The following is a 26,299-nucleotide window of genomic DNA, read 5'->3' as shown; positions in this document are numbered from 1 at the left end:
GCAGGTCCGTTAGTTTAGTAATATATATTGCACTTTACAAAAAAAGTGAACATAATCAAATATCCTACCTGGGAAGAAGCGTCTTCAAAAGCCTCATTCAAACCAACCAATAAAGATGCAGCTGATGGTTTATCTTGAGGCTGCCCTTCTTGTTTGTACATTGGCATGCCAGATATAAGTCGGTTTGGTCTGCTGTAGAGCTGTGAAGGAAGGAAAAGGTAATGATTACAATTTTCAGACGTGACAAAAATGTAAATGAAAATAATGATTTCCCCCCTCCTTATTCAGTTAGTAGGGCTTTGATTTAAACTGTTCCTTTTTTCAATTTACATTCTGAGAAAAAGACATTACTGCGTTGTAGATTTTACCATTTTCTTTTTCTGTAAAGAGGGCTGAAAACAATGGTTTTGAAAGAAAACCTACCGGCTGCTCTTGTTCTTGTTCCAGAGCATTCTGCAGCAGCCTGTGCTTAATGCTGAATTCTTGATGGAGGCTTTCCCACTTCATTTTCATTTGATCTTCAGCTGACGGTTTTTCTCCCTCTAAACCTAGTTCCTCTGTTAATACATCAGGCTTCCTGTTGATGGAAAAGACAAATATGAATTAGCAATACTGAAACAGCAATATTTCTGGAATGACTGTTACTCTACTGTACTTATGTATACTCTCCTCATCAAAATACTGTTCACACCTGATATGAAGGGTCAGTCATGAAAGTTAATGTCAACCACTGAGATTATGCAAGTTAAAAGTGGACGCAAGTGGAGGTGACTTGCACCCAGTGACTGTGTATGAAGTCCTGCCTGGCTGTGATGCTGGTGGCAGTCTCCTACACTTCTAGAAGACTTTAATTGGGCTATATTAAGGATTTCATAGAAATCTGAAGTACTCATAGTATTTATGCACTAAAACTAGGAAGCTTCATCACTGCTGAAATCGGTAACATTTCAGATTGATGGGTATGATTTTTGAGGCACTGCATTAAGGAAGCATTTCATTCTTTACAGATGTAACCTTTCCAAAGTTTTAAAAATTAGATACAACAAATATTAATTAAATTTATATTAAGTGTAAGAATAAACGTTAGGTACCTTTCATAAGAAATCTGCAATCATGAGTTAGTGTGTCTCTTTCTAACAATGCCTTGTGCTGGCGGGCTTTGTTTGACCCTCTGCTTATCTTACTTGGAACTATCTATATCTATATCTAGTTTAGACTAATTAGGTAAAAACAACAATATGCTGTTATGATCTAGCCAGCAGTTGTCAAAATCTTGAATAAATTCTGAGAATCTTATTTTAAATGTAAAATGTTTTTCAGATTTCATTTACAATAAAACACAAATAACACACGAAGGTATAAGCACACACTGGCACGATCAATCAATACAAAGCTATTGAACAAGAATAAAATGCATGAAGCCACACCTAAGATGAGTGTTTTCTGAAGTAGATTGCTGTGTTAGAATTTCCTCTCCACGACTTGCCACGGAGCGAAGTAGGTTTTTCTGCTCTGCTAGCTCTTTCTCTAGCTCCTAAAAAGAATCAAGCACAATTGGCTGAACAACATCTTGTTTACTATTTAGGAATACTAAATACAGTACAACTGCTAAAATACATTTTAGGCATACAGGAAAATGAAAATAACCAATATTTCAGATCAGACTGGCCATAGCTATAATGCTTCCTTGCATCTTCATTCCTCCACAGACAAAGGGCTATCCTTAAATTGAGCTGAAACATAGTTCACTAATCCCTTAAACAATCACAGAAGGGTCAAAGTGCATGTAATGGGAGCAACCAGTGAACACAACTCCGAAAGACCACAAGGGGGTCACAGTTCCCTTCATGAAGGGGTGTCGTGCTATTAATGGGAAGTGGGGCTGAACTGCTGTCCCTGCTCCCAAAGTTGCACAGCTCTGCTGCTAGGGGGCCCCCCACATCCACACACAGTATGTGGACATCTGCAAATGTGAAGTATACACAATTCAAATGAATGGTTCACTGCATTAAAACAGGTTTAGGATTTGTAGTAACTAAGTACACTCACTTTTTGTCTCTGCAGGCTGCTCTGCTGCTGTTGTGAACGGGTTGTCCGTGCCTGAAGTAGCCATTCTTGGACACTGGGGCTTTGAGAAGTGGCTAGATCTGGCTCACACTCCTCCTTTTCCTGTATAGCACCCTGCTTTAAATGAATGAATGAATGAATGAATGAGAGGGTGAGAGGAGGAATACAAGTAGAATATGAATTTAGGGAGATAGGATTGTCATTCTCAGGTCTGGATTTGGAGTCTCCTACTTCTTCGAGAGATCATTAATAGTAATAAGTCCTGCTTTAATGTGATTCTAAGTACTGTAAGGAAAGCTTATGTGGCCTTCCATCTGAACAGCACCTCAGCTACGATCTGAGAAACTTAAATGTTCACTAACTGGTTTCTGAATACTGCTGATGTTAAGTGTCTACTTTGTGCCATTTAGATTCCAATTTGATTTGTGTCACTCTCTTCAGCACATTTCCCCTTTACTATTCTCCAGAGCTATGTATAGCTGCAGATTACAGAAAAGCTACTGCTTGACCTCTTCAAGGTCAATATTCCAGGCAACATGTGTTTACCATACCATAATGTAGAACAGTTTTGGGGTTAAGAAAAAGCTCCCATACATTTTAATTTTCAGTTTCATCTGCCATGTGATTAATGACACAGGTACACTATCCTGCTTCAGGATTAGTGATCAGATGGGTCTGCCATTTCTCAAGTACTGCTCAAGTCTCTGGTCACTAATCCCCAGAGAATTCCTTATGCCCTTAACATGCAAAGAAGAATTATACGTAAGTAGGGAATCACATGCTTACAAAGAGGTTTTGGTTTGTTATGACATCAAGTAGGGAGATAACATTCAAATGGATCAGGGAGGAAGTTGTCCCTTTCTGTGGTTTACTAAAGGCTATGAACGAGCTGCTCTTTCAGCAATTTCATCTTCAAATATTGCTCCAGAGAATGTTGTATGGATACGTACAGCGGGAAAACTGAATCTCAGAGGTTTAATGCTTTAAGAACTTGTGTGTAGTTCTTAATACACTAAGTTAGCCTAACAAATATTTAAGCTGAATATTAGGGTCCTGATCCAAAGAGCTACAGGGTAAGTTCTGGTCAAGCATAGGAATTGCCTCCACTCTACCCCACCCCCAAGGCTCACTGCTGCTTCCACATCACATGAAGCCGATGGCAGCATTAAATATACCCTAATGTGAGAAAACGCTGCCAGGAAAAAATGTGGATGCACACATGTATATTGGTGCATGTGAGTAAAGGATTCTTTTGGGGGAATTACAGCCAGAGTTATCATGAAATAAAAGGCATAGAACTTTTAATGTCAAATTTGTCTCACACTCTAAAATAAATGCATGTACCTTAACCCAGTGAAATAACTTTGCGCTGGAAATAGTATTCTGCTTACAGGCGTCATACGCAAAATGATGGTGCACAATTGTTGTTTTTTAAAAGCACTTGCCTCTTTCTCCTGTCTAGGAGACATCTGAATGAACTGATCTAAATTAATAACTAAGCTTGCAACATTTTTTAAAGTGCCTTGGGGGCACAGGGCAAGGGACAGACAAGGCTACAAATCCCAATCTCTGAACACAAACAAATCTAGGCTCCAATTCAAGCAATTTCCAATTGAACAATGGCAAAGAAGAAGACAAAGACAGGGAGCAGACTTTAATAAATTTAGCTCTCCCTAAAGGTGATACTAAGGAAATTAAACTGTAACTTGACGGGTCAGTTCTAACTGACTGGAATTTAATTACTGCTAGGTGTATAATAATGACGGCCTCTTCTTTTTCAAATTTCTCCCAACCCACAGAAGGAAAAACTGCAAACCCAAACCCTCCCCCTTAAAGCCAATTAGGAAGAGCTCCTTACTTGGATGATGATCTGCTTGTCGTGGAGGACTCTCTGCAACTCCAAAAGGCTTCCCTTTAGGGTTCGGAGCTTTATTGCCAGCTGCTCTGCCTCGTCCTTGGTATGAGCTTTTCCTTCCATGAGAAGGTTTTCGTTATGTACAGACAGCTCAGACAAAGCCACTACCTTCTGCTCAATTTCCACAAGCATGTTCTGAAGCAGCAGAAACAAGGAGGCAAATTCATACATCTTGCAGCATCCGCAGGGGCCTACCTCATCCTCATCCAAGCTAAGAGCAAGGCAGATTTGCATTGTTGCTCCACAGAGTTTTCCACAGAGCCTTCACAAATGCGCTTCCAATATCCTGCATTTCCCAAAGCTCTGACTTTTATTTTTACATACAAGAAACATCCAAAACACAAGAGTCTGCATTGTCTGAAAGCAAAGACTTTTTCATAGCACAGACATTTGTTTGCATTTCAGTGATATTTAGATGCTTAAATGCTCTTCTAGTTTTTTACTGCATCAATATGTCAGAACCTATGACCCCAAGTTAATGGCAATTAGCAGATTATGGTTGCTCTCTTCTCCTCGTTTTGCCACTTCTGCCTGTTGTATGCAGGGAGATCCCTTTTTCTGTGCTCATCTCCCTTCTCTCCTCTCATTGCTCTGATTGCATTGATAAGCTTCTCTGCTTACTGTGGATCTTTCTGATTGGTGCATGAATGGCCCTAAGATCCTCCACATAATCTTCTTTAGTCTAGAAAGAGACTTATCTCTCTCTAGTGACAAATCTCTGGCATGTTTATTTTGAAATGCAGGTAAGTACTTCCACAGCATACCAAAACTGGGACAATATTCTGACAACAAGTTTAAAGACTTTGATTTAATTGCCCTCAGCAATTTAATCTGATGACAATTAAGTCAAAAGGAGGAAATGTAGAAACTTAAGGATAGTTTTAAAATGGCAAACCAATCTATTTAATTCCCATTTTTAAAATCTTTATTGTCAAAATTGACATTCTCAATAGGCTTCTGTGTCTGTGGGGGTGTTGATATTAGCTCAGATTTGAGGTGCATATGGTAGATTGGCTTCCCTAAAAATGTGGAGTTTTAGATAGGATCAAACACATGAATCAAAAACAGTTTTAGGGGGCATTAAAGAATATAAGCATGTTGCTACCTAATTTCATTAAGTTCATAACGGACTCATATCTCATGTTCACTTGTTAAAATCACAATCTGTGATATATACCTAACAAGCCAGGGTTCTGAAAGGGGAACACATGAGTCAAAAGCTTTGCTCAAGTTTGTTCCATGGTTTAGCATTCTATGAAAACACAGTCAGAGATTAACTCCAGTTTGTTTAAAATTTAAGGTGATTGTGATAATTAATTTAGTAATTGCTTTCTACAAAATCATCATCATAAAACCGAAAAAAAAAACAGTTAAAAACTCAAACAAAAAGGAGATACACTTAAAACAAAATTTCCAATCTTCCCTGTGGCTAAAGTAGAGAAGGAGAAAGGAGAGGGAGCATGGGAGTTCAAAGCTCACTTCTGTTCACTCATGTAACACTAGACCATCATTTAGGGAAGAAATGGGATGCCTGTGGCCTTCCAGATGCTATTGAATCCAGTTCCCATCAGCCAAGGAAGCCAATGATCAGGAATGGTGAGAGTTGTAGTCCAACAACATTTTGAGAGCCACAGGTCCCCAAATAATGCATTAATCCACTTAGAAGTTTTACAACAATTAAGCAGTAAGCAAATTTTGTTATAAACAAACAAACAAACAAACAACTCATAGTTTAGTGCTATGTCTGAAATGAGCAACTCAGTCCTTGAGTCTGATCTCATTCAAGCAAGTGAGCATGAGACAAGAGTCTGTTATGAACTTTAAAAGCTTTGAGAATTCTGGAACACTTTTATTTCTGCATACTGCTTGGATAACCGAGTAATATTATTTGTTGATTTCTTTAAAAATGAATAGGGAACACTTATTTGCTCTATTTGAAAAAGTAGGCCCAAAGCACAAGATTTTCTATTCAAAAGTTCCAGTGATTAAAACATTAGGACCGTGTCTAATTTGCAAACTGCACAAACTAGTTCTGAATGTCATCTGTCTATTTAACCAACACTTGGTTTAGACAGTGCTCATTCCACCTTCCAGATGTGGAAAAGTTTCGAGAGATGTGCAGGTGCTACATGCACTGTAAATGCAAAAAGCCAATTTTCAATGCACTGCTCAAAACATGAGTATGAGTACTATGTATGTGAGGAGTCCTAATTAAAAAATACACAAGAAAGCCCTATAAGTGCATCAGAAGTAATATTTAAAAATGATGGTTGCTATTTCACCTGACAGTCAACCAGCTGAGAATCCATATCCATGGGTTCCTCAACAGTAACCGATGAGGTGTCCAGTGTAGCTTTTGTATTCAGGAGCCAGTGGTCAAGTTCATCCGCTTCAGTGCGATATCTTTGCAGAGCTTGCTCCTGCCGCTGTTCTTCCAGTTGCTCGCTGAGTTTCTCCTAGTAATTAGATGTGGCCATTATCTGCAATTCTTTCGAGTTCGAAGGAACAAAAATAGATGGGTTGGGTCCACACTTAAACTCAATGGAGTGCTGCTCAAGTTCAAGGAAAGGGGCAGATGGCAAAGTTTGCAAGTTCTTTTCTCCTCAAGCCCCTGAAAAGTTGCTGCAGAGGGCTGGGAGATCTTCGTAGACAGTGTTTGAGGTGGCACTGGGGAAAGGGGGCAGATCAGCTAAAATCATCACCTCATTCCCTTTCCTCAGGGGAAGCCGCCACTGTATCCTAATGTGTCGAGGGACAAGTTTTGATTCATAGAAATCTAGAAATCTAATATATGTGAATAGTGGTGTAAGAATTTTATAACAGAAAGTGGCTTGCTGAGAGGAGAAAGGAAGCACTCTATATAAATCTACAGATGATTATCATATGTACTCATTTAAGGTGAGTTCAGGTAAGGGTGAACTAAGAATTTGACTACATTTTTTCTTAACACCGTGATGTGTGCTGAGCAGCTTAACATTAAAAAAATGGAAATTAAAGGAATAATTTAAGAAATGACTGAGGGAATAAAGAAGAGATGTGGAAGGCAGATTAGTGTAAAAGGAGAATCAAATAGTTGGAAACATGGCCAGAGACTCAAAAAACAGTGCAAAGGGAATCTTACCTATTTTGTTCATCTTATAGATCCACACAAGGCAAGGTAATATGATGGATTAGTTCACACATAAAGGTAAAGGTAAAGGTACCCCTGCCCGTACGGGCCAGTCTTGACAGACTCTGGGGTTGTGCGCCCATCTCACTTAAGAGGCCAGGGGCCAGCGCTGTCCGGAGACACTTCCGGGTCACGTGGCCAGCGTGACATCGCTGTTCTGGCGAGCCAGAGCTGCACACGGAAACGCCGTTTACCTTCCTGCTGGTAAGCGGTCCCTATTTATCTACTTGCACCCGGAGGTGCTTTCGAACTGCTAGGTTGGCAGGCGCTGGGACCGAGCAGCGGGAGCGCACCCCGCCGCAGGGATTCGAACCGCCGACCTTTCGATCGGCAAGCCCTAGGCGCTGAGGCTTTAACCCACAGCGCCACCTGCGTCCCTAGTTCACACATGCATGCACATAACTGCACATAAATAAAGTTCCTACTATGTGTTTAAACAGCACTCAGTGATATGCAGCTGAATGCATGAATAGGCTCTACTGAGAAGCACTGGTGCCATGTGAGGTAACATGCAAGTTCTGCGGCCCTCGTGAAGTGATATACATGTTACAGCAGCAAACGAAATGTAGGGACACTTGGAAATACTTGAAAGACCATGGAAGGTCTTACTGATTGAAATTTGTTAGGATGAAAACTTCCTTTCAGTATCTTTGTACCTCAAGCAGCTGCCGTTTCCCTGAAGCTTTCATCTTAATGGTGGCCATCCTCTCTGCTAAGACTGTAAGCGTAGATTGTAGAGCCAACTGGTCGGCAGCATCTGTATCTAGTGGTTCAGACACCAGCTCGTCTGCTAATGAAGTTTGTAGCTCACTAATTTCATCCTGGAGCATTAGGATCTCATCCATCAAAGCCTAGTTGTTGTTGTTTTCAAAAAATCACAGGATAAAATTGGGTGAGTGGGAAACATTATCACACAACTAGAAAATAGAGTTTCAACATATTTTCAGGGCAGACAGTACAACTGTGCCAGGAATTTGGATTTTAAGACTATAGACCGGTAAGTGAACAAGAAGCAAACAATTTATCTTGCCATTCATTCATTTTTACCTGATGTTCAGCCATTTGGCTCTCTGGACTCTTCCCAACCCCCAGGCTTTCATTTAATTTCACCTCAATGGCTTCCATTTTTGTGGATGTAGACTGGAGGGAGTCTTGGTACTTCTGCTGGCGTTCAAGGGCCTCATAGAGGGTACGTTGCTTTTCACTAATCTACAAGTAAAGTAAACCATGACTAGATATTCAACTCCTTAAAAAACCCAAAGAACACTTCTTTATTCAATAAAGAAAAAGAAACTGGCATTGATATACCACATGAGAACAAAAATAAACAATATATGGAGCATAATATACAGAACATCATAAAAACCCAAAATGGGAAGGAAGCAAAGTTATACATAATAAGTTAGAAACACCCATGGAAGCAGGGAGTGGAAGATAATTTTCCTGCCCTCTCTTCCTCTCAGCAGCCCCTCCCCCTGCCCCCTCTCACAGGGATCTGATAGGGTAGCTGTGATGCAGGAAGCTGAGAGAGTCGAAGAAATAGAAATGTTTGCCCATAGAAGAGTGAATTATGTCTGAAATTTTATCTATTATAATTACAAATCACATCATTATGCTTTAATTTCCCTATACAGTGGTACCTTGGTTTAAGAACAGCTTAGTTTATTAACAACTTGGATTAAGAACGCTGCAAACCCGGAAGTAGGTGTTTTGGTTTGTGAACTTTGCCTTGGAACAAGAACATGTTTCGCTTCCTGTTGAGTGTGTTCCATTTGTAAATTGAGTCCCCTGCTGCTATGGGAAAGCATGCCTTGGTTTAAGAATGCTTTAGTTTAAGAACGGACTTCCGGAATGGATTAAGTTCATAAACCAAGGTACCACTGTAGTTGGAGCTTCGTATGATCTCTGGTGCAGTTTGGCTGCTGTGGACATAGTGATACAAAGCTTTGCACAAATGTGTTTGTGTTTTACACATGAATTTGCATAAAGAGTACAGCACATGGTTTCTGGGATAAGCAGTTGAGTCTACACTGCTGCCATTCAACATGTAATGGGCATTATCTCCATGTGCTGGCATGGCTGTCTGCACTGAAAAAGCCTACGCGGGAGCTAAGAGAGAGTCAATTGTTGATTATACTGTTTTTATGCTGCCCTTCAATCATTTTCCTGGGGCAGTTTACATGAATGAAACATAGGGTGGTATCCAGCTGGTGCATCCTAAGTTCTTGAACAACAGAACTTTCCTCCTCCTCTTCTTGAGCACACCCCACAAAATCTCTAAATCTGCTCCTCAGTGCTGAGGAAATGCCTAAAACAGATTTAGGGGTCCATGTGGAGATGGAGAGAGGGCAAGTACCACTGTGCAAGTGGAAATCCTTGTGCTGGCAGGTCACATTCACTGAATATTACTCACAATAAACTTAAAGGTCACAGGATTATATAAGCAGTCTACAGCAGTAAACGAGATCTACAAGCCTTTGGAAAATTCTGGTGCTGAAAAATAACAGTTGGGTGGCAAGCAAACCTCTCTAAGGAGAGCATTCTGCTATTGGGACACCACCACCAGGGCAGCTCTGTTTGGTAATTGCCTACCTCACTTCATAAAAAGGTACTCACCTGAAGATCTTCAAGTATGAGGAGGTACATATAGAGACAGGTAGTCACTGGGAGCAACTGCAGTTGGCATAGCACAGTTGTGATATTATCAGAATACCCAGTCTGAGGTGGAAATCTAGCAGCCACATTGTTAAATTATCTGAAGTCAGAGCTTCAGTAATGGAAGCTAATTGTATCTGGCCTCACTACTTAAAAATAATGTGTGCCTTCAGAGCCAGTGTGGTGTAGTGGTTAAGAGCGGTAGTCTTGTAATCTGGGGAACCGGGTTCGAGTCTCCGCTCCTCCACATGCAGCTGCTGGGTGACCTTGGGCTAGTCACACTTCTTTGAAGTCTCTCAGCCCCACTTACCTCACAGAGTGTTTGTTGTGGGGGAGGAAGGGAAAGGAGAATGTTAGCCGCTTTGAGACTCCTGAAGGGGAGTGAAAGGCGGGATATCAAATCCAAACTCTTCTTCTTCTCTTCTTCTTCAGAGGCTTTGGTATACTTGCTGAACTTATTCAAAACCTTCAAACTTTCTGCATAGAAACTTCCTTACAGCTAAAATGCCACCACACCAGTTGGTTCTCTCCCTCCCCCTTCTCTTTTGTCATGCATATATTTGCAAACAATCCACTCTGACACAATCACCTAAACCACACACAAAATTATAGTAACATCTCTCCTTTTCCTCCTTGCACCAAGAGACTTACCACATTCTTCAGTGTTTCCCAAGAACGTTGTAAATCATCCAGCTTAGCACTAGTGGCAGACTCTAACCCTGGCTCAGAGGATTCCTGAGTGGATGAAGGAATGGGCTGAATCTTTGAAGCTTCTGTCTGCAACTGTTCAGCAGATAAGGCTTGGTAATAAGCAATGTCCTACGAGCATGAAGCACAATACAGCAGTTTCAAAAGACATAACACACTCTTGAAAATGTCAGTTTATTCTTGTTTACTGTTGTTGCTCTGCACAGCTTATATTTATGCTTATCTTCTACAATCATTATTTGTATGTATTGTTGCTTTTATCTTTTGTTTTTAAGTAAATTTCCTAAGAAAACACCCATAGCTCTGCTCACAAGGCATAGCTCTGTGAGCTTTAATATACATTGTTAGTCCTATAATGAATCCTTCTAATGGTGGTCCCTCCATTTAGCAACCAATATACCGTATTTTTCGCTCTCTTGGACGCACCGGACCACAAGACGCACCTAGTTTTTAGAGGAGGAAATCAAGAGGAAAAAAAATATATCCCAGGTTTTCCCACCAGCCCCAAAGAGAAAGAAGCCAAGGCAGTGAGCGCGATCCATCCTGCTCACTGCCTCAGCTTCCTCTTTAGCCTTGCGAAGCCTTTCCAGCAGGGGGAGGCTGCGCAAGGCTAAAGAAGCCAAGGGCAGCGAGCGCGATCCATCCCGGCTGGGGAAAAGCCGCAAAGCTTGTGTGTAGCTCTTGGGGGCTTTTTCTGCCTGCCTCCCCTGCATTCGCTCCATATGACGCACAGACTTTCCCCCTTAGTTTTTAAGAGGGGAAAAGTGTGTCCTATGGAGCAAAAAATACGGTAGGCAGCAAGTGGCTGCAGAGCCTCCTTCCTTGATTCTGCTACTAGGAAGGTAAGAGTGCTGTGTGGATCAACCATCACACCCCTACTACAACTCTCACCATTAGGCAAAATAAAAAGACAAAGGTGCTGCTACTTACTCATTGCTACAGTGACTGTCCTCTTTAATCTGACAAACTTGCATTTTTAACTCACTCAAACTCTAGGTTGGCCCAATGCATATTTCTTACTTAATTTCCCATGTTACAAAATACATTGCAAAAAAATACAAGGTTCTTGTATTTTACACTTGCAATGCAACTAAACTTTACAAAATCAATGGCTCATTATCTCACTTCCTACATTTGCTTTGCTTATTATTTTAACCTATCAATTTCCTTGTTGAATCACAATAGTGGTGCGTTTTGCTTTTGTTTAGAGCAAGAAGTACTTGCTACTAGCTTACAATAATTAGGTAATAAATAAATTGTTCTTGCTCCGTTCCCATTCTTTACTAGTGAAGGAAGGATCAGTTTAAAATGTATCCATGGGAAATGGTTTTCTGACCTGATCAAGCTACACCCGAATTGAACCTTCTGTTGAATTGAGCACTTGCTTACAACTCAAGCATTTTATTTCTAAGAAAAGCTCCAACAAATTATATACTGGCACCCCCCAGTAGAATTAATTACATATATATCTCATATGAAAGAGTCAAGCCTTGTGCTATACCTTACTTCTGCAATATTATGTTATAATACATAACTATGTATATAATGCTGTATTGTGTTTTTAATATTTGGTTGGCAGCCGCCCAGAGTGGCTGGGGAAACCCAGCCGGATAGGTGGGGTATAATTAATAAATTATTATATTATTATTATTTTTACAGTATATGCGGCATTCTGTGTATCTGTTTATGTGCTGGTTATTTTAGGAAACTTGCAATATATAACTGCATACTATGATATGCATAAAATGCATATAATAAGCATATAGTAATTACGGTATGTAATGATGCATATAACATGTGAGGAACTCTATCTATCTATCTATCTATCTATCTATGAGGGAATATGCAAGAAAAGCACATTATTTTTCATCGAGATCAAGGAGTGAAACAGGGAGAAGAAAATATCTGATTGGATAAGCTTGATAGGTGTGTTTTTTTTTAACCCTGAATCTGTATTTTTATTCATTGCATTATACCATTAAATATCAAACAGCTTCAGCTCATTAATTAACAAAGATACCCACAGTGTCAATTTGATAGAGCTATGCACTGTAATTACTGAAAAGAGAGCTCATGTTGAAAATAAAGCAATGGAATGAAAACAATTTAATTCACATTTACAAAGGTCACCATCAATAACGTAATAATATTAGAAGAAAGGGAGATCTTTGCAACTATCTAGTAGCAGAAAACTTGCAGATAGATAAAGGGACAATAAAAGTTGTGTTTTGTCAGGATCTTCTGTAATACTGAAAATCTTGTGCATGCTCCCATTCTTTTATCCGTATCTCCAGTATCAGAGAATTGTAGAGCTGGAAGGGAACCCAAGGATCATCTAGTCAAGCAGATCATGGGGTCATATGGCCAGCATGACTAAACCGCTACTGGAGCAATGGGACACCATGACGAGTGCCAGAGTGCACAGAAACGCCGTTTACCTTTTTGTCACAGCGGTACCAATTTATCTACTTGCACTGGCATGCTTTCGAACTGCTAGGTTGGCAGGAGCTGGGACAGAGCAACGGGAGCTCACCCAGTCACAGGGATTCAAATGCCAACCTTCTGATCGGCAAGTCCTAGGCTCTGTGGTTTAGACCACAGTGCCACCCACTCCTTTAACACTCTGCAATGCAGGAATCTCAAAATGTGGTCCGTCATCCAATCTGAACCCATGCTTGACCCTGCCTAGCATTTCAAATGTGCTAGCAGTTTTAATGCTGCACCGCATTTATCTATTATATACATTTTAAAGAACAGCATGTAGTTTCACTTTAAATAATAATATTAAAACGAAAGCTTCATTTTTTTTTTGCCCTGAGAAAACACTTCCAAGTTAACTGACAGGACAAATAAGGAACTGCACACTGAGGACCACACATATTTGCAGACATCACAATTGAATGAAAGCCAACGGGGAGATACCTGGTTAACAGAAGCATCTGTATTAGCCACAGGTGAAGGAGAGCGACAGGCAGGTGGAGAAGAAATCTCACTGTTGGTTCCCTCTTCCCCAGACTCCTCAGTAACAGGTGACAGAAGTGTGTGACAGCGACCAGCAGTCATCTGCCATGGGAAATGCAATCCCAAATGACAAGAAGATCATTCAGTCACCACAAGGATGATTTTTATTTAATGCAATCATATGCATAGAGTTCCAACAGGCCATAGTTTAAGAGCCCCTGTACCTTTAATAATTGTGTGTGAGAATTTTATTTGGCAGGCACAGTTTTCCTCACCCTACTATGAGAAAATGTTCCTGCCCAAGTTCTCTCTTTTGAATAGCTATTAGACCTAGAAGCCCTGTCCTCCCTGGCATCTGATACATACCAACAAAAACAGTATTAATCATGTAGACAAAGAATAAAAGTTTATTTACTCTAGTTCTGGAGTATTTGAGTGATAGCATTTTTGAGAACATAATTAACCTTATCCACATGCACCATAGTTGTAGGAGATATCACTGGAAAATATGGGAACATTCAGCTAGGGAAACATGTACCTTTCTACTAGATAAAATATATTTGAGGAATGTTACAGAAGAAAAGCAGATCCACATGTAAAGATACTGAAAGCAATAAACACATACAACTTAATAGTAAAGCATCTCCTATGGATTCTTTATTCCAGCAATGTTTCAACTGCTATCCAGTGTACTTAAAAATAAAAAGTTCCATGCATATGCAAAATAATCATTTCAATTTCCGCCTCTCCCAGTTCTTCACTTAGGTATACCAAGGGAGAATAATGCACAAAACAGAAAATAGTAGTAATAATAATAACTTCTTGGGAGTACAAAGTGAAGCTATATTTTGTTATTTTATAAATGTGATTTTATTTGGTGGTTCCGAGGAATTATCCATGTTTAAAAAGCTGAATTGCCAAAAGCCACACTCATACACACCCAAGGATAACAGTAATTGCTGGTTTGTAAAACTGAATAACCACAGCTGCATAAATTTGAGCTCCAGTGCATTCTAAGCAGCAACACCCAGACATCTCATGAAGACAAAGAAACAACATGGACTGTAGCAATTTTTTGCAGAATAGTGTCAGAACCAGTATTGTACATGACTAGTGGCCTCAGGAAACAGACAAATTATACATTTATTGCTTACCATTACTACAGAGGGGTGAGCTGAGTGTGCTGAGAGGAGTTCTTCTGAATCCAGCTCCTCCATTCCTTCTGAAAGTCCTTCCACTTCTGTTACTGTTAGAAGCATAGTGGCGTGCTTGGCTTTCATTGTTAGCATCTTGCACTTGGAATTCAGAGATGCTATTTGCTCCTGGTAGCCTTTGATCTTCTGTGCCAGCTCCTGAGGAAACATTTTCTTCCTTGAGAATCATATGCAGCATGTAGAGGCCGTAAGAAGGAGCAGCAATTCTGCTTCCGTTAGAGAAAGACCGGCTTGCTTGTCTAAGGTCAGCCAATAAAATCACAGCTCTGTGTTTCAGAAGCCCTGCCTCAGCAGCAGCAGTGGCCGAACAGCAGGATGTTGATTGTGGAAAACAAACATGTCAGGCTGCATCGCGCTACATACACACAGAGAAAGGTAGAGCTAAACCACTGAACAGAAAGCTATGCAGTGAAAATGGAAAAGCACCGTGGAAAATCTTTCCTGCCTGTCACTGACAGAAGGGGTGTCTGGTAAACTCACATTATCATTTCTGAGGATAAGCAAATTCTGCATTAAATCCTGCTGAAAACAAGAGGGGAAATTCTCTCGTCTGCCTCGTGGGATACTAAAATAAGCTGAAAGTCCCCAGATAAGGCATGCCAAGGAAATGAGGTCATGCAATGACTTGAAGTTTTAAAAAAACATGCAGCATTCATTTCTGGCCAGACTGAATACAATGAACAGAGAAGTTAATGCACAAGGCTGTCATGGATTAACAAACACTGTGGCTTTCTTCTTGCTTTGTTCTAAAATGCTGGGAGCTGTGATAAACTAGTAGCTTGCACTTGGCATTTTAATATCACTCTGCAAGGTATTTATTTTCTTTTAACTGTGTGTTTAGAGTCACAGCTTGGACTGGGTCCAAATTGTATTCCTGAATAAATTAGCTAATTTTGTACTAATGCTCCAGTTGAACCCTCTCTGCAGCAGCAAAATTACATACTTAAGATTACACACTATTGATTGCTGTATCAGTCTAGTTTTGTAGATTATGTATATCACCATGGCACAAGAATGTAGCTAAGGCATTACAGGTAGATCAGCTAAATATTTCCAGTCAGGTTTGTAAGAAATGTGTATGAGAGGACAGCACTGGTTTCTGAGGGCAAAGGCACAGCACTTTGAAAGGGGCAACAATTAGCTGATACCTGACTTTTGTAAACCCCTGAGCTTTTGCAAGGGCTGAAAATCATGGCAGTGTTTGCAAAGGCACAGGGCTTTGAAATTGCAGGCAGCTGATTGTTTGCACATGTAAATATCTGTGTCTTTGCCTGTGCAGTTTGATTTCAAACTGTGTTGGCAAAAGAAAACAGGTTACCTGGTGCTATATTTGATATCAGGTGATTGACAGAAGTAAAGAAAGGATGGAGTAATACTTAGAGGGAAAACATGACCATTTTAAACAGCAGATGTTTAAAGCAGCAATAGAGAATCACTGAGTGGGGGAAAGTGGCTGTTTTAAACAATGGCAGATGTTTGAATAGAGAAAGCAGGGGATGACACTGCAGGATGAGCGGCAGTTTGATATACAGTTTGACCACAGCAAGAAAGAGTTTAGAAAGATTCTGCTATATTAGCTTTTGGGTGTTAGCTTCTGTGTTGTACCCATCTCTGCTGTTTCTCCTTGTTAAGACTGGTTTGTTTGCTTTTAAATGCCATCAATGTCTTTCCATCACTACTTTTAAGGCACATGCTCTTCCTTTTTATGATTATTTATTTATTTATTTATAAAAACATTTCTATGATGCAATATCATAAAATTTCAGGGCAATGTGCAACACCACAAAACACAGTGAAACACAATATAAATAATCATTAAAATGGTTGGCTAATTAAACAGCATAAAAGCCTTCAAGAGATACCTGGAAGTCAAAAGCGAGGAACCTGCCACATCAATGTGGTCCACAGCATGTGATTGTTTACACTAAATGCCTATCTGCTAATTGAGATCTCTGTAACACAATGGACAACTAAGAGAACTCCTCACTAATCTGAGTGAATAAGCTGGTATGCAAACGTGCAGGTATTCTGGATCCAAATTATTCTTAAATCAGATGTGGACTGGACAGACCTCAAGCAGAGAACACCTGAAAAACAGAGGACTATCCTCTGACAGACCTTCAAAATAGAGGACTATCTTATTTAAAGTAGGACACATGGTCAACCCTAACTATTTTTTCCCTTTTGAAAGAGCATTTCTGATTTCATATGATGTTTGCTTAGTTTTTAGTCCTCAAAAAAAGCAGGACGATTGTGAGATTGTTTTCAAAAGTATTCAGTTGGAACAAAGTGATCTCATGCCGTTGGTCCGAAACATGTTTTTACAGTCTGACAGCTCAGAGCAAATGAATTATGTATAAGAGAAACTCCTGCAAAGCTTAACCTGAATGAATGCCTAAGGGCTGGAGTAATTTCACAGTGAGATAGCCAGTATCATGAAACCAGTCACTCAGGTTTTTAATGGATCTTTTTTTCCACCTGTGAGACAAGGAATCAATGCAGAATGCTTAACAGCCTGTGCATCTTTGCCTCCCAACAGGATGTGGTGATTATTGCCTTGTTTTTGCATATTCACTTCTTGCATGAATAAATCAGCAATGGAATTAAGCCAAAGGGTGGCTGATAGGAATGAGATCCAAACAGGAATAGACAGAGGTATGTGACTCATATGAAATGATAATGAAGCATGGGATAGCACAGCTGGGTTCAGGCACCAAAGCCAAAATCAGATACCAGGAAGTATATTCCATTTCTGCTTTGAGGTTTTTAGCCAATTAACTCATTTATTACTGATTAACATTTGCTGGTGTTGGGGAAGGTCAGCAAGGAGTGGGCAGTGGTGGGTTGCCACACAGCAGAGGATGAGAAGCAAGAGGAGGCAACTGGCATGCTCCTTGTAGGCCACATCTGCTGCCCCAAGGCAACTGCCTCACTGGTGGACCAGCCCTATGGCTTGGGAGGAGCATAGAAGAGAAGGTTTATATGTTGATTCTCATGCTGCTGTTTTAATGGTATGTCATTACTAGCCACCATAGGTCTCCGATGCACAAAAGCTGTTATATAAGTGTTTGATTTTATTTTTACTTTTACTTTGTAACAAGGCGAGAGGATCTGTTTTCTCCTTGAAGACATGTACTTCGTTAAATTTAAGAAAAATAAGTGTATGTCTTAATTGTCTTAATTGTTCAACACAAACCATATTCAAGAGACTCAGATCTTGCAATATTAAACTTTACACTTCACACCTATGAAGAAGAAGAAGAGTTTGAATTTGATATCCCGCCTTTCACTCCCTTTAAGGAGTCTCAAAGCGGCTAACATTCTCCTTTCCCTTCCTCCCCCACAACAAACACTCTGTGAGGTGAGTGGGGCTGAGAGACTTCAAAGAAGTGTGACTGGCCCAAGGTCACCCAGCAGCTGCATGTGGAGGAGCGGAGACACGAACCCGGTTCCCCAGATTACGAGACTACCACTCTTAACCACTACACCCCACATCCAAGTCCAATGGCATATTTGGACAAGCTACATCCAAGTCCAGTTTTGCTTCTGTGCAATGACACTTAAGATTTTTAAATGACTGCCAGCTATTGCCTACAGACACTGGGATATACCTCCCAATGCTGCATATATAAGTTGTACAGTTGGCAGTGCATCCATATAAAATGGGAGTGGGAGGGATAGGAAAGCCCCTGTGATATAGTCTCTTCAATGGGAAATAGCTACTGTTGTGGAAAGGAAGCAGCAAAAAAGGGGGTTGATAAATATTTTTCTTCCTCTCCAGTCTGAGTCAGAAGAGACAAAAATGCCAGGGTCTGGTATGTCTGCAAGAGTTACCGGTAATATTCTGGAAAATGGGAAAGGAAATGGAAATTTAAGTTTCAGGAAGTGCAAATGAGTTACAGATTAATCTTAGGTACATTACCTCATGGCATGAAATCTGGGCTTGCAATTCTTGAATGTTGCTTGTTGATATGGGCTTGTCCTGGATCTCACGATGAGCTCTCTCTATTAGTTGCTGTAAATGTTTCATCTCTTGTTCATATTGCTCATACTGTACTACTGCTTCCTAGAGAAGAAATATGCCGGGGCCAGGGGGAATACAGTGAAAGCACACCAGAAAATAAAACACCTATTGGGTACATGTGTGTATCATTCTCTTTAGGACTATAAATGCTATAAAAAGCTAGATATTTGTAGTGCAAGTAAGACGCCATTAACATTTTTACTACTAAATACTTTTTTTAAACTTACACACTTTAAATCTGACTTACAAAGTAATTAATTTGTTCCAAATGTTTGTTGCAGGGTTATAACATAATTATTGGGGGATGGGATGCAGATCACTGATAAACCAGAGGTCTAAATTTCATTCCAGGTTGTTTATCATGTGAAAAACGAGTGGTTCAGTATTTTTAGTTTGTAACTTCTGAGAGATAATGCACACTTTCTTTTGAGTAATATAGGCAACAACCATTTTAGGCACGTCCAATTGACGTGCGATTGCCAGTGTGCAGATCCTTTTGGACTGGGAAGAGGGCAGAATCATAGCTGTCAACTTTCAGATTTGAAAATAAGGGATCAGCAGCCTCGAAAATAAGGGATCAGCAGCCTCACCTGTCCCGGGGACAGTCTACGGGATATCTAACAATTTGGGATAGCAGCGGGAAGCAGCAGGAAACGGTGCTGGAATAAGGGAATTTCCCACAAAAAAAGAGAAGGCTGACAGCTATGGGCAGAATGGGGGCGTGATGGGGGCGTGGCACACTTATGTGTGTTCAGCTGACACGTGTTAGAGGCCAGGAATGGAACCTCTGCACAAAATGGTGGCCGCCTGTATATATCTGTATGTAAATGTTCTTAAACTAGCAACGATTCTAGAAATTCAAAACACATTTTTCTTTGTTAAGAAAGCTCTTAAGAAAAAATGACATTTACTCCAAACTGTGATATTGCCACCTCTTTTCACATTCAATTTATACTTGCCTGCATTATGTTGTACTGCTGAATAGCAGTGTGCTGTAGATGGCTAGCATCCTCCTGCAGCCTGAGGGCAGTGTGACATATTGGTAGCATGGTGACCACTTCTTCAGGAATCCGCAAAGCGCTCTGGCAGATCTGCACTGCATGAACCTTTGGCTTCAGTGACTCCATTTCAGAAAGCAGATGCTAGAAATAACATGAGTGCGATTAAAAAACACAACTTCTCATGCCTTCATTGACCTCAATAGCCTTTTACTAAAGTGAGCTCAACAAAAATCTCAAAATGTGTGCTAAATGATTTTTTGGTAGGACATGTTGAAAAACATTCTCTGCTACATTTTCACACTTTAGAAAATCAGTTATATGAGGTAATGTGTATAACAACAACTAAAAGCATCAGCACAAAATTGCCATCTACAGCTGAAAATATTTAATATTACCTTTTGGATTTGACTGAGCTATGCAGGAAAAGAATCTGAGCAATTTATATTTAGAGAAGTTCTTAGGGTTGATTGTTTTGTCTTTTTAAAATATAACAACCAAATATATTTAGCTATTCAGTGGGTGATTTCAGTTCAACTGGAGGACATACAACAGTATCATGAAACTGTTTTCTCAAATGTCTGTTTTTATAACACCGTAACAAAATCAGTGCCATCAACAATGAAACAGGATTTGTCCTTAGGAAGACACTAACAGTGGATGCTAGAGAAGAATAAATTCATTGGCCAAGTAATTTCTATGTTCTGAATGGACCATTTTTTGCAAGTACTATTGTTCAAATAATTTAACATTTCCTACACCTACAAAAACAGAAGTAGAGTGCATAAAATGGGTTTCCATCCCACCTCAAAGCAGGCCCCAAACAGAACTTAGTCACTTCAGTCGATGTAAATAACTTTCCATCTAATGTAATACTTTGCTGCTCTCCTTTCACAAAAATTATCTTATAATCAGTCTAACCTGTCGGTGAGAAAGTTGTTCTTTCAGACTCAAACGGCTGATCTCTGAAGATGTCAGAGTTGCTTGGGCTTGTTCTAAAGCTGTTTGAAGAGCCTTTACCTCAGTTTCAAATTTCTTCATATCCTGGGGAAAAAAAGTACAGAAAAACTAGGAAAAACACAAACCACATTAAACTTGCATTAAGATACATAAGCCAGTGGTGTTATTTTAAGTGATCTCCAAGCCTCTGGAAAATGGAATACATATCATATGCATTCTCTGGCATATTATAGTTCCTCATCTTCTACAGGCAGCGACCATTTCACATTGGGTTCTGTTCCCGGTCCCCGCACACTTCAGCAGAACATGCATAAGCGTTCTCTTCCCCCATTCCCAAAGGACCTGCATGTCAGCAATTGCACATCAATTGGACACACCTGAAACTGTTGCCTCCTGTACAACCTTCCATCTATTTCAATGTGGCTTGCATAGGAGAAATGTCCTGGGCATTGTGCCCTAGAAATGCAGTATATTTATTTATTTAGGCTCCTAAGTATATTTATGTGTTTAAGCAGGGTGTCCTACAAAAAGTTAAGATTAGAATAAAACAGATACCGTATTGCCCTGAATATAAGCTGCACCTTTAAAAGTCAAGGCTTATTTATGGGTGTGGCCCACCTCCTGGCTCTAATGCCCTGAACTTGGTGTCCAGCTCCCCAAGCCGGCGCTGGCATTCAATTCTGAACTCACTACGCACCCGCCTCCTGATACTACAGCTTCCCAGCACTACCTCCCCAAGCCAGTGTTGGGAGAGACTTGGAAGTGGCAGGTGGACTGCACACCATTACCCCATGCTCCCTGGTTGCTTTCTGGGGGGGGGGAGCCACACTACTTTGCCAGCAGCCTTCCCCCCAGCAGCTTGGGGGAGGCTTGGGAGACTCGGCCAGGATGGGTGCCGTTGTCCCACACCCCGACGGCCCTTGTGAGCAGCTGTTTCAGCAGCAATACCCTAAGGTCATGAAGATAAGCCACACTTTAACTTTTCACAATCGGAATTTTGAAAAAAAAAGGTGTGGCTTATATTTGGGCCAATACGGTAAGATTACAACAAACATTACTAAGGAATAATCACAACAAGATGTTTTATATTAGCCTTGTGCAGTCATAAAGCAGACCTGCAACTGTCAGCTAGATATGAAGGGCAGTCCGAATACCTTGGCTGCATCCTGAACATTTTGCAGCCGCTGTTTGATCACTTGCTGCAACTCCTCAGTCTGCCGCCCAAGCTCTGACACTTGCTGAGACATCCCTTTGGTTGAATACACACTCGCGAGATAGTCTATCTTCTCAGTCATGGCTTCAAGGTCTCCGTGGATCTCACCAGATTCTTCAAGCATGGCCTAGGTGGGAGTAGTGACAGAATTTGTTTCAATATTCAGATTATGATTTAAAAAATGATAGGCTAAAGTTTACGTTCAACCATATTGTGCCAGCACTCAGACTTCATAATGTTATCCCCCCCCATCATATGTTTGAATAGTGGCTTGCCTCAGACCTCAGAATGAAGGCATAAGACATCACAAGGATTTTACTAAGAGATACAGATATCTAAGAACTCCTCTCTGACTCCTGCCAGAATTCAGGAGGCACCCACTGGGGAAGATCAAGCAGGTGTCTAGAAACTGTCATTTATACAGCTGCTGTCAGGTGTGCGTGCAGGAGTCAGGCCCTGTGACCAACAGGACTCTGCAGGACTGGGGCCTTCCTAAGGCACGGCCATACAGGTGAGGCCGATTGGTAACTTAGAGCACCTGGTGGCAAGAGCTGGGAAGGGATACAAGGTCAGCATTTTCCCTTTGGCTCTTTGCCACAGCAACATGTTCGCTGCCTTGCTGCATTTGACTCCTTCCTTCCTGACCCTCAGACCCTTGGCTTCTTGACTCCTCGCTCTCTGATCCTCGGACTCTTGGCTTTCTGACTCCTGGCTTCTGGACTCCCGTTCCTGCTCCCACCCCACCATCTTGTCCCCGGTCCCAACTTCCCAGCTGGGACTTCAATTGCCTGTGAACCGGACCTTGACAGCTGCCTCACTGTATTTATGGTCTATCATCATCCACTCCCCTGAACAGATACCAAAGGGAACTCTTCCTAGGCCTATTACTCCACCAGAATTGTCCAGGTAAGAGAACAACATAGAGTTCCCAGTGGATGAAGCATTCACACACACACACACACACACACACACACACCCGCCCCAATAACCTATGGAGAACTATTGTACCAAGTCTCTATCTTAACAAAATGAAGTGGGCAGCTGAAAATTTCTGGTATTTCTAACACCATGTAGTAAATTATGAGAACCTACTAAGCAGCAGTTTCATTAAGCCATGTAATTAATGGAAAACTTATTACATGATGACTATCTGCAGTACTTGAAGCATGAAGTATAAAGTAGTTGTCTTACTTCTATAGGGTTGCTAGACTGAGACAGGAAAATTTAGCACTCATTCCACTAGTGATGAGCTATTCATCCACACCAATAATTTATGGTGCCAGGAGTAGACTGTATTAGTCTGGACAGGGCCTTGTGTGCCTCACACAATTCTATTATACACATCCTCTGATGCAATATTGAAGGTACAAAAACTCCATCTCAGCATGTGATTTGAGACATCCAAATACACTTTGTACAAAAACAACAACAACCCTAATTAGTACATAAACCTCTGTGTCAATCTGTCAAAACCAAAGAAAGAAAGAAATGCTTACTGGCAACAAATGGGAGGCAACAAATGGGAGGCTTTCTTATGCCAATGTCATTACTTAGTATGATAAAAACATTTTCATTTGAGCATCAGTGGGGCAGGAACGCATGTTGTTTGATCTGCTACTTCAACTTATTTTTATATATAATATTTGTGTAGACCTGGCTTCCAGCATTATATATCATGTATATATTCTGATATTACATATCAGAAAACAACACAGGCTTCATAATATTCATTTGATAACACAATGGTATTATAGTTCAGAGGTAGCAACTATCTTTGGTGCAACAATTTGTGCCTTCATCTATTATCTGAAAATGTTTTTGCTATAATCACCTGATGAGTCAAAAATTGATCACGAAGCTGAGTGGCAGAATTCCATGTAATGCTACCATGTGTTAGGATTTTAGCTTTTTCAATCCATTTCAATATGAATTCTAGCATCTCATTATATTCTTCTAAGTGAGAAATGGCCTGAAAAGACAAGTAAAATCTACTTCAATAAATCCAAAGTACAGTCTTGCGTGCAAAAATACTTTTGGTTTCTGAAATGTTGTCACTTTATTTACCTAGCAATTTTCATTACTTCCATTCTTCTAGTTTCTTAACATTTACATTTCTCAATTACTGTTCTAATGTGCTGATTGCATTAAAATTGGTACATTTGCCATATGCCTATTATGCCTACTTCTTACGCAGATGAAGCTATTTTGAAAATTCTACATGGAAGAATTAGAATGTATTGATGTCAAGGTGTGGGAGTATCACTGCATACATACTAAGAACAATTTGGCTCTATCATAAATGACTGCACTGCTTGCTTCCCTGATCTACAACACCTCTTCCTCTGTTGACTTAACTATGTTTTATGAGTACTCGCACCGACTACAAGCAAAGGACCAATCCCTTTTAAGGGCGAGCAATATATTGCCCTACACAGAAATATATCAGGCAGTTGTTTATATTTCCAAGATACTTTTCTGGACATCTAGTATATTGAACAATTAGGATTATTTAAACCACATTTAGGATTATTTTAAACCACTAGAAACTACTGTTTGTCACTCAGTAATATTAGTTGGTATAAGCTCATGGAAGACAAGATGCCACAGAGTAACAGCAAAAACATTTCCCCTGGCTGAGGGCCTCTAGTGGATAAAAGTGAGTCATAAGGGCTTTATGTCACTTTCAGCCTTACTGTACTTTCTGAAAAGCCCTTTGAACTTACTGGATTTTAAGAGGCCTACTAAGACTGGCATCCTATGCATATTTACCAGAGTAGGCATCAAAGAAAAAAAGGAGGGGGGCTTACTTCTGAACAGACAGATTGTGTTATAAAGCTGTATTTTTTTTTAAAAAGTCTAAAAATATTTAAAAATCTTAAAGACATTAACATCTAAAGATAAACATAATTTCCACTTTCATCCCTTCTACCATGTTGTCACAGTAATGTGTATTCTGCACTTTAAGAACAAAATAAAAATTCATGCCAAGAAAATTTGAACTCTGCAATATGACTCAAAGATCAAACTAAAAATACTTGCATATTTCTGCACAATTTTTCCTGTATTCTGGTTTTGCTAGTTATTGTTTCGGGGCAAGGAACTATGCAAGGAGCTGGCAGCCTCAACTTAACCTACTGGAAATTTCACTTTGGTTTCTCAAATTTCCAGCAGACAATGTCTATCTTCACAGTTTAGAGGGCAGGAGACTTTGGGTGGGGGGTGGGGGGAAACAAACAAACGTGGAATTCCCTGGAAACTGAATTCTGTGCACAGTACCATGTTCTATGTACTCTCATGGAATTGTGGTGTATTAAGAGCCTTTCAGGGGGACGCAGGTGGCGCTGTGGGTTAAAGCCTCAGCGCCTAGGACTTGCCGATTGAAAGGTCGGCGGTTCGAATCCCTGCGGCGGGGTGCGCTCCCGCTGTTCGGTCCCAGCGCCTGCCAACCTAGCAGTTCGAAAGCACCTCCAGGTGCAAGTAGATAAATAGGGACCAGCGGGAAGGTAAACGGCGTTTCCGTGTGCGGCTCTGGCTCGCCAGAGCAGCGATGTCACGCTGGCCACGTGACCCGGAAGTGTCTCCGGACAGCGCTGGCCCCTGGCCTCTTAAGTGAGATGGGCGCACAACCCCAGAGTCTGTCAAGACTGGCCCGTACGGGCAGGGGTACCTTTACCTTTACCTTCAAGAGCCTTTCAGCCTATCCTGCTATTATCTGTTTCAACAGTACTTGAACATCTCAACAATATTTGAAATTGTATTAAGTTAACGTAATACTATACCTGACTCAGCTTTGATGCCCTGTACTCAGCCTGTCTAATAGTTTGCTGGTGGAGAGCAGTCAGTTGGCTTATCTTGCCAGCCAGGTGCTTAGCCAGCTGAGGATTCTGCTCTGCAAAGTCCTGGACAGCTGCATCAAGTTCCATCAGCTTTATGTTGCAGCTGTCCAATTCTTCACCCAGTAGCTGGAGGGAGAAGAAACTGCATTACTTGCCAAAAAAAAGGAAAAGACTGAATGAAAAAGAGAAAAGTGGGCAGATTGTTTCCTTTCAAAGTCCTGTGAGTACTGTTACACCATTTCCAGCATTTTTTTTTTTTTTGTACAGAATGGGAAGGATGTGCAGATTTCTCAACTATAGCTTCCAGCTCAGTTTCTTTGGAGTAGCTGGTAATTTTCCTCCCACACATGCAAAAGGAGTTATTATTGTTATACTAAGCACTAAGGTAAGAGTATGAACACACACACACACACACACACACACACAGAGAGAGAGAGAGAGAAATCATTGACCATACCATGGAGTCATACATCTAAAAGTGAGAAGTTCCCAATCCTATATATGGTCAGCCCAACAATTTGTAGGATTAGACGTATATAGTATGCACAATGAGACACAAATGGGGGATTTAGATATCTC

The 26,299-nt window shown here is 40.6% G+C and overlaps 1 protein-coding gene across 13 annotated transcripts in view; it reads right to left on the bottom strand.

Annotated features, from left to right (window-relative positions):
• Positions 1–26,299, bottom strand: part of SYNE1 (spectrin repeat containing nuclear envelope protein 1) — a 296,053-nt gene that overhangs the window by 97,047 nt on the left and 172,707 nt on the right. For 9 of the 13 annotated variants that reach the window (XM_079971464.1, XM_079971452.1, XM_079971451.1 and 6 more), the window contains 17 exons: positions 25,664–25,846; positions 23,716–23,853; positions 21,826–22,011; positions 20,633–20,755; positions 19,669–19,855; positions 18,612–18,751; positions 14,630–14,827; positions 13,437–13,577; positions 10,458–10,625; positions 8,199–8,360; positions 7,808–8,002; positions 6,265–6,438; positions 3,926–4,117; positions 2,050–2,184; positions 1,428–1,534; positions 424–577; positions 69–200 (listed from right to left, as the gene is read on the bottom strand). In XM_079971464.1, the coding sequence (XP_079827590.1) occupies positions 69–200; positions 424–577; positions 1,428–1,534; positions 2,050–2,184; positions 3,926–4,117; positions 6,265–6,438; positions 7,808–8,002; positions 8,199–8,360; positions 10,458–10,625; positions 13,437–13,577; positions 14,630–14,827; positions 18,612–18,751; positions 19,669–19,855; positions 20,633–20,755; positions 21,826–22,011; positions 23,716–23,853; positions 25,664–25,846 (2,715 nt within the window). The remainder of the gene's footprint in view (positions 1–68; positions 201–423; positions 578–1,427; positions 1,535–2,049; positions 2,185–3,925; positions 4,118–6,264; positions 6,439–7,807; positions 8,003–8,198; positions 8,361–10,457; positions 10,626–13,436; positions 13,578–14,629; positions 14,828–18,611; positions 18,752–19,668; positions 19,856–20,632; positions 20,756–21,825; positions 22,012–23,715; positions 23,854–25,663; positions 25,847–26,299) is intronic. The other 4 variants (XM_079971457.1, XM_079971462.1, XM_079971456.1 and 1 more) reach the window with 2 other exon arrangements.

This window comes from Podarcis cretensis (assembly GCF_951804945.1).
Source record: "Podarcis cretensis genome assembly, chromosome: 3".
Taxonomy (NCBI): Eukaryota; Metazoa; Chordata; class Lepidosauria; order Squamata; family Lacertidae; genus Podarcis; species Podarcis cretensis.
Note: the sequence above shows the minus strand (reverse complement) of the source record. Positions and strands in the feature narration are given on the sequence as shown.